The sequence below is a fragment of the Oncorhynchus nerka genome, unplaced genomic scaffold (assembly GCF_034236695.1).
Source record: "Oncorhynchus nerka isolate Pitt River unplaced genomic scaffold, Oner_Uvic_2.0 unplaced_scaffold_3159, whole genome shotgun sequence".
Lineage (NCBI taxonomy): Eukaryota > Metazoa > Chordata > Actinopteri > Salmoniformes > Salmonidae > Oncorhynchus > Oncorhynchus nerka.
The window spans coordinates 9,572-18,964 of NW_027038172.1; the positions used below are offsets into that span (position 1 = coordinate 9,572).

The 9,393-nt window shown below is 43.6% G+C and overlaps 1 protein-coding gene and 1 pseudogene across 1 annotated transcript; both read right to left on the bottom strand.

Annotated features, from left to right (window-relative positions):
• Positions 1-2,043: 2,043 nt before the first annotated feature.
• Positions 2,044-8,367, bottom strand: LOC135566842 (olfactory receptor 1F1-like). Its single transcript, XM_065014440.1, is given in 7 exon segments — positions 2,044-2,299; positions 2,906-3,103; positions 5,141-5,257; positions 5,733-5,954; positions 7,594-7,646; positions 8,187-8,236; positions 8,239-8,367. Coding segments are annotated over 7 exon segments (987 nt in total). The 5' UTR covers positions 8,330-8,367.
• Positions 5,408-5,536, bottom strand: LOC115122952 (U1 spliceosomal RNA; annotated as a pseudogene).
• Positions 8,368-9,393: the final 1,026 nt, after the last annotated feature.

A 9,393-nucleotide genomic window follows, 5' to 3' on the forward strand; every position in this document is an offset into this window, starting at 1 on the left:
CAACACTCCCAGTCACTACAAAGATACAGACGTCCTTCCTAACTCGGTGTATCAATACACCCCCAGTCACTACAGAGATACAGGTGTATCAACACCCCCAGTCACTACAGAGATACAGGTGTATCAACACCCCCAGTCACTACAGAGATACAGGTGTATCAACACCCCCAGTCACTACAGAGATACAGGTGTATCAACACCCCCAGTCACTACAGAGATACAGACTTACTTACATGCTGCCACGCCCTGATCTGTTTCACCTGCTCCTTGTGATTGTCTCCACCCCCTCCAGGTGTCGCTGATTTTCCCCAGTGTATTTATCCCTGTCTCTCTGTGCCAGTGTATTTATCCCTGTGTTTCCTGTCTATCTGTGCCAGTGTATTTATCCCTGTGTTTCCTGTCTCTCTGTGCCAGTGTATTTATCCCTGTCTCTCTGTGCCAGTGTATTTATCCCTGTGTTTCCTGTCTCTCTGTGCCAGTGTATTTATCCCTGTGTTTCCTGTCTCTCTGTGCCAGTGTATTTATCCCTGTGTTTCCTGTCTCTCTGTGCCAGTGTATTTATCCCTGTCTCTCTGTGCCAGTGTATTTATCCCTGTGTTTCCTGTCTCTCTGTGCCAGTGCATTTATCCCTGTGTTTCCTGTCTCTCTGTGAAAGTGTATTTATCCCTGTGTTTCCTGTCTCTCTGTGCCAGTGTATTTATCCCTGTGTTTCCTGTCTATCTGTGCCAGTGTATTTATCCCTGTGTTTCCTGTCTCTCTGTGCCAGTGTATTTATCCCTGTGTTTCCTGTCTCTCTGTGCCAGTGTATTTATCCCTGTGTTTCCTGTCTCTCTGTGCCAGTGTATTTATCCCTGTGTTTCCTGTCTCTCTGTGCCAGTGTATTTATCCCTGTCTCTCTGTGCCATTGTATTTATCCCTGTGTTTCCTGTCTATCTGTGCCAGTGTATTTATAGTCTTGTATATTTTTCCAAGTCAACCAGCTTTTTTACCCGTTCTCCTGCTTTTTGCTATTCTCCTTTTTCTAGTCCTCCCAGTTTTGACCGTTGCCTGTTTCTGGACTCTGTACCCGCCTGCCTGACCATTCTGCCTGCCTGACCATTCTGCCTGTCCTGACCATTCTGCCTGTCCTGACCATTCTGCCTGTCCTGACCCCGAGACTGCCTGACCATTCTGCCTGTCCTGACCCCGTGTCTGTCTGCCACTCTGTACCTCCTGGACTCTGATCTGGTTTTGACCTTTGGCCTGTCCACGACCTCTTGCCTCCTCCTTTTGGATTAATAAACATTGTAAGACTCCAACCAGCTGCCTCCTGTGTCTGCATCTGGGTCTCGCCTTGTGTCATGATACATGCGTTCTTCCTAACTCAGTTGCAGGAGAGGAAGGAAACTGCTCAGGTATTTCACCATAAAACAGTTGCAGATTTTAATGGCTGTAATAGGAGAAAACTGAGGATGGATCAACACCTTTGTAGTTACTCCACAATACTAACCTAAATTACAGCCTGAAAAGAAGGAAACCTGTGCAGAATAAAGATATTCCAAGACAGTCCTGTTTTCAATAAGGCACTAAAGTAAAACTGTAAAAAGAAATGGCTAAGAAATTAACTTTATGTCCTGAATACAAAGTGTTATGGTTGGGGTAAATCCACCTCAACAGATCACTAAGTACCACATATTTCCAAGCATGGTGGTGGCTGCAACATGTTATAGGTATGCTTGTCATCGGCAAGGACTAAAGTTTTTTAGGATAAAAAGAAACTAAGCACCGGCTAAATGCGAGAGGAAAAGCTGGTTCAGTCTGCTTTCCAAAAGACACTGGAAGACAAATTCACCGTTCAGCAAGACAATAACCCAAAACATAAGATCAAATATACACTGGCATTGCTTACCATGGTGACAGTGAATGTTCCTGAGTGGCTTAGTTACAGTTTTGACTTAAATCGCAATGAAAATCTATGCCAAGACTTGAAAATGGCTGTTAGGTGTGAATACTTTCAGAAGGCACTGGAAATATATGATTTTTAAGAAAAATAATTCAAGAACTTCATGTTGGTTTGACCTGCGTCACAGCTCTTTGGGCCCCTCTTCTGAGCATCTTCTTGACCGATACCTTAAACTCCTCCGTCTTCAGAACGTATACGATGGGATTGAGCATTGGTGGCAGTATCGAGGTCAGGGAGAGGTTGATGATCCGGGCGTTGGTTGGTATGATGGTGTTGAGAGAGTACGTGAAAATAATGGGCAGGTAGAATATGGCCACCAGTATTAGGTGTGAGGTACATGTCTTAATGGCTCTGAGTCTGGGAAAGAGAGAGAGAGAGAGAGAGAGAGAGGGAGAGGGGAACAGAGAGAGGTGGACAGAGAGAGAGAGATAAAGAGAGGGAAAGAGAGCGTGAGAGAGAGGGTAAGAAAGAGAGAGAGGGAGACAGAAAGAGGTGGACAGAGAAAGGGGTGTGAGAGAAAGAGAGGTAGAGGGGAGAGAGACAGAGAGACGGAAAGAAGTGGATTGAGAGAGAGGGAGAGAGGGAGAGAGAGAGGTGGAGGGTGAGAGAGGGAGAGAGACAGAGAGACAGAAAGAGGTGGATGGAGAGGGAGAGAGGGAGAGAGGTGGAGGGTGAGAGATGGAGAGAGAGAGAAAGAGAGAGGTGGAGGGTGAGAGAGGGAGAGAGAGAGAGAAAGAGGTGGACATAGAGAGAGAAAGAAAGAGAGAGAGGGGAGGGAGGAGAGAATGTGTGTCAGTACACCATGTGATTACCTATACAGTTTAATTGCATTCTCAATATTTCCCAGCATTTATCATTCCTGTAACAAGTCCATAACTAAAAACATATTTCTGAGGCCGTTCTGGCTTGGACAAGTCTACTTACTGACTTGACTTACTTATTCCAATCAGTATTACTTCTCACCTGTCCTGGGGCAGTGTGATGGTGAACAGGGCGTGTGTTATACAGATGTATGATGATATGATGAAGATCATTGGGAGATAGAGAACTATACAGGGGTTGATTTTGCTCATCGCTATGTTAGGGACCACATCAGAACAGGGGGCCGCCAGGCGGAACAGGGGACCGTGGTCACAGAAGTAGCTGTTGATCACCAGAGACCTACAATACAATACATTATATACCAGAGACCTACAATACAATACATTATATACCATGTTATTACTCAGATATTAGAGCGAACAACAGAAATGTGTCAAAAAAATTCTCGACCAGCTATTGGTACACCTCCGCCACTGGAATTCCTCTCACATTCAAGATGAAGGTTATTAAAGGAACATAAAGGAACAATTCAATAACTTTTTGGAAATCGAACTGCTTCAGAAATGTGTTTTGCTGGTTGGAACAAAAATAGTGGTTCTGCTCGGAACAATATTGAGTTTAACCTCCTTTTGCCCTCAGAACAGCCTCAATTCGTTGGGGCATGGACTCTACAAGGTGTCGAAAGCGTTCCACAGGGATGCTGGCCCATGTTGACTCCAATTTTTCCCACAGTTGTGTCAAGTTGGCTGGTTGTCCTTTAGGTGTTGGACCATTCTAGATTCATACTGGAAATGGTTGAGCATGAAAAACTCAGCAGCATTGCAGTTCTTGACACAAACCGGTGCGCCTGGCACCTACTACCATACCCCGTTCAAAGGCACTTAAATATTTAGTTTTTCCCCATTCACCCACTGAATGGCACACATACATAATCCATGTCTTGCTTCTCTCAAGGCTTAAAATGTTTTTGTAACATGTCTCCTCCCCTTCATCTACACTGATTTAAGTGGATTTAACAAGTAACTTGTCACACCCGCTCAGCCTCACCTGGAGCTCGAGGGCGCCAGGATCCCCAGCATTATGCACTCAAGCCCCCATCAGTACCCACACCTCACCTGGAGCTCGAGGGCGCCAGGATCCCCAGCATTACGCACTCAAGCCCCCATCAGTACCCACACCTCACCTGGAGCTCGAGGCGCCAGGATCCCCAGCATTACGCACTCAAGCCCCCATCAGTACCCACACCTCACCTGGAGCTCGAGGGCGCCAGGATCCCCAGCATTACGCACTCAAGCCCCCATCAGTACCCACACCTCACCTGGAGCTCGAGGGCGCCAGGATCCCCAGCATTACGCACTCAAGCCCCCATCAGTACCCACACCTCACCTGGAGCTCGAGGGCGCCAGGATCCCCAGCATTACGCACGTTTCTATGGGAAGCCCTATTTAATAGGAACCTGGTTGCATTTCCTATGGCTTCCACTAGATGGCAACAGTCTTTAGAAATTGTTCTTTGTTTGTGTCCAGATGGATTCTACTGTTTGGTGCGAGCTTCACGTTGTTTTTATCCGGTATTGGAAACAGTTTATCCGTCTTAAATTTAGTCGATTATTTACGTTTTTAGGATACCTGAGGTTGGATTAGGAACGTTGTTTGAAATGTTTGGACTAAGTTTACAGGTAACTAAATTAGATCCTTTGTGGGCATGTTGGGACCGGTGTATTTCTGAAACAAACGCGTCACATAAACAGAGGATATAAAGAAGGAATTTATCGAACAAAACGACCATCATTGTGTCACTGAGACATTTGAGAAAAATAAAAGATCTTAATAAGGCTTTTATTATTATTTATTATTCGTTATTTCTGACTTTTGCGTCGCCAGCTGCCTGGTTGAAAATGACTTTCATGTGTTTGTATGCGGTGCGCTGTCCTCAGATAATCACATGGTCTGTTTTTGAAATCTGACACTGCGCCTGGATGAACAAGAAGTTAAGCTTTATTTTGATGTAATACACTTATATTTTCGGTTATGTTGAAGTTTGAATTTGTCACTCTGCAATTTCACTGGATGTTGTCAAATCGATCCCGCTAAAGGGATTGGCGCGCGAAGGGATCAATATCAGGTTTAAACAAGTGACATCAATAAGGGATCTGGTCAGTCATGGAAAGAGCAGGTGTTGACGTCTTGATCAAGTCTGACAATAAAACAGCGGGAGGATATATTATATTTGACTATATTTATATCTACTATATTTTATCATGAATAGATTTGTCTGAAACAAATAGTTTGACGTGATTTAACAGATAAATCTATACTTCACAGAAGCTAAGCTTTTGCAGTGTAGTCGGTGCACTACAACACGATACATACTAACCTACAGAAAGAGAGCCGGGTGATGAGACACACAGAGATCAACACCATCAACACAGCAAACGCCCAGGCGGCCCCCGTCAGCTGGAGCATGGACCTGTGAGTGATCATCATGTGGTACCTGGAAAGAACATTACAATGGAACTTTGAGAGTTGATGACACAGCACCTCTGGTCATTTAATAGCATCTCTGTGGGGGAAAAGATGTTCAACTTTATCGTGTTATTATCGCCAATGTTTTAATTGATTTGTCTTTATATGTTTTTCATATATATAATTATTCAGTCGAGTTTCCCACATTTGGAGAACTTGCAGGGGTCAGCACGACCAGAGTGCATTGGCCGAACCTCACCCTGAAATCCTCCTTTGTGATCAAGGTGTTTCCCTGTCAGGTAACTATATCCTTATATATGATTTTTAAAGAAGTTAAATCTTATTTTTTATATATAATACATTTAATAAATACATTTTAATAAATTGTCAAATCAAATTATTCAATTCAACATTTTTAAAAAATTATCCCAGAAGGGTCAAATTAAATAGGGTTTCTGAAGGTTGTTTTAATTGAGTTAATAATATGATATATTATCTGAGACCTGAGCGGGTAGCAGATGGCCACCAGTCTGTCATAGGACAGGATGGTGAGGTTGAAGGACTGCATGGTGATGAAGAGGAAGACGAAGAAGAGGCTCGTGAGACACTGGTCGTAGGAGATGAGCTGTCTGCTGAACAGAAACATGTCCAGCAGCTTTGGGACCAGGGCCGTGCTTTCACACACGTCTGTGAAGGCCAGGTTGAACACAGCGATGTACTTGGGGCTGCAAGGTCAGAACATAGATATCTTTTAATATTAATGTAAATATCACGTAACAGAGATCGGGAGCAGGGCAGGCTCCAGACACATGTCTGTGAGGTCCAGGTTGAACACAGCAATGTACCCTTCACGTGCTGGGCGTCACTAATTTAAGTAATATAATAATAATATAATTATTATGTAATGGAGGGGCCCCACAAGGGTGCGTTCTGAGCCCTCTCCTGTACTCCCTGTTCACCCACGACTGCGTGGCCACGCACGCTCCAACTCAATCGTCAAGTTTATGGACGACACAACAGTGGTAGGCTTGATTACCAACGACGAGACGGCCTACAGGGAGGTGAGGGCCCTCGGAGTGTGGTGTCAGGAAAATAACTCACACTCAACGTCAACAAAACTATGGAGATGATTGTGGACTTCAGGAAACAGCAGAGGGAACACCCCTATCCACATCGATGGAACAGTAGTGGAGAGGGTGGTAAGTTTTAAGTTCCTCGGCGCACACATCACAGACAAACTGAATTGGTCCACCACACAGACAGCATCGTGAAGGCGCAGCAGCGCCTCTTCAACCTCAGGAGGCTGAAGAAATTTGGCTTGTCACCAAAAAGCACTCACAGATGCACAATCGAGAGCATCCTGTCGGGCTGTATCACCGCCTGGTACGGCAACTGCTCCGCCCACAACCGTAAGGCTCTCCAGAGGGTAGTGAGGTCTGCACAACGCATCACCGGGGGCAAAACTACCTGCCCTCCAGGACACCTACACCACCCGATGTCACAGGAAGGCCATAAAGATCATCAAGGACAACAACCACCCGAGCTACTGCCTGTTCACCCCGCTATCATCCAGAAGGCGAGGTCAGTACAGGTGCATCAAAGCTGGGACCGAGAGACTGAAAACAGATTCTATCTCAAGGCCATCAGACTGTTAAACAGCCACCACTAACATTGAGTGGCTGCTGCCAACACACTGACTACTCCAGCCACTTTAATTATGGGAATTGATGGGAAATGATGTAAAATATATCACTAGCCACTTTAAACAATGCTACCTAATATAATGTTTACATACCCTATATTATTCATCTCATATGTATATGTATATACTGTACTCTATACCATCTACTGCATCTTTATGTAATACATGTATCACTAGCCACTTTGAACTATGCCACTTTGTTTACATACTCATCTCATATGTATATACTGTACTCGATACCATCTACTGTATCTCGCCTATGCCGCTCTGTACCATCACTCATTCATATATCTTCATGTACATATTCTTTATCCCCTTACACTGTGTATAAGACAGTAGTTTTGGAATTGTTAGCTAGATTACTTGTTGGTTATTACTGCATTGTCGGAACTAGAAGCACAAGCATTTCGCTACACTCGCATTAACATCTGCTAACCATGTGTATGTGACAAATAAAATTTGATTTGGAGATCGGGGAGCAGCGCAGGCTCCCACACACATGTCTGTGAGGTCCAGGGGAATGGGGAGCAGGGCAGGCTCCCACACACATGTCTATGAGGTCCAGGGGAACTGGGACTTCAACAAGATAAACTGTCCAATCAAGGCTGTTATACACTGTTATACACTGTATTGTGTGAATGAGATTAAAGAGGTCTGATTACCTGTGGAGACTGCGGTCCACGTAGATGCCAGTCATGACGAAGGTGTTGCCCACCTAGACCCAACACACACACACACACACACACACACAGACACACACACACACACACACACACACACACACACACACACACACACACACACACACACACACACACACACACACACAGCAGAAATTGATGGAAGTTGGAAGTTGAAAATGTTGAAAATGGAAGTTCTTAAATTAGTAACACCCTGGACCAGAGCTAGTAAGTAACACCCTGGACCAGAGCTAGTTAGTAACACCCTGGACCAGAGTAGGTTAGTAACACCCTGGACCAGAAGTAGTTAGTAACACCCTGGACCAGAAGTAGTTGGTAACACCCTGGACCAGAGCTAGTTAGTAACACCCTGGACCAGAAGTAGTTAGTAACACCCTGGAACAGAAGTAGTTAGTAACACCCTGGACCAGAAGTAGTTGGTAACACCCTGGACCAGAGCTAGTTAGTAACACCCTGGACCAGAAGTAGTTGGTAACACCCTGGACCAGAGCTAGTTAGTAACACCCTGGAACAGAAGTAGTTAGTAACACCCTGGATCAGAGCTACAGCCTTACCAGAGAGATGATGTAAACAAAACAGAGGAAGATGTAGTAGTATTTCATCTCGGGATGGCTATGAAACCACTGATGAAGAAGTAAGGGGGTCGGATGATGGTGTTGACGTCTGTCTGGTTAGGGTCAGAGGTCAGGGAACTCATCCTGACTGGAGGTGTTAACGTCTCCCTCTGGCTGGTGATAATCTGTGGAAATACATTATCCATGAGTACATTATTACAAATAAAGATATATTCAAAACTGTACATTACTTCACCTGTTGACAAAAACATAATTGAAGCATCGTTAGTGGAAAGGAAATTATCCAAGTTCATCAAAATTGTAAATTGCAAACAATTTATAATAATTAATTAATTAATATTATATTTAAATTGTATTTATTTATGTATTCAATGTTACTGCATTTGATACCAGTTGCTAAAAAATAGTTAATTAAACCTCCTCACTTCAGACATCATCAAACTAAATACCAGAATGTCAACTTCTCCATCAACTACTAAAGCCACTGTTTATCATGTAAATGTAAAGTTGAACCCACCTCCTCAGGTGATATGGTGGACCTGACAGCCCAGGTCTAGTGTGAGTACCTGGGCAGAGACAACAGGCTTATATACTGTATCATCATTACCTGTTGGTCATTAGTACAACACATAGAGTTACATCATCCGAGTTCCCAATCCTGGTCCTGGGAACCCAAAGGATTCACGTTTTAGTTTGCACCAACACACCTGATTCAGCTAATCAACTCATCATCAAGCCTTTGATTAGATGTACAGCAACATCAACTCATCACATAGGACACAGATAATATAATAAAAGGACACAGATTAGATAATATAGGGACAGAGATAATATAACACAGATAATATAGGACAACAGATAATAAAGGACAGATAATATAGACAGATAATATAGGACACAGATAATATAGGACACAGATAATATAGGGAGATACAGAGATAATATAGGGACACAGAAAAATAGAATAATATAGGACACAGATATATAGATAACATAGGACAACAGATAATAGATAATAAATAGACACAGATAATATAGGACAAAGATAATAGGACAGAGAAAATAGGACATAGGACACAGAAAAATAGGACACAGATAATATAGGACACATATAATATATCAAGCCTTTGATTAGATGTATCAGGACAACAACCTAAATGTTGTTGACCCTTTGGGAAACACTGAA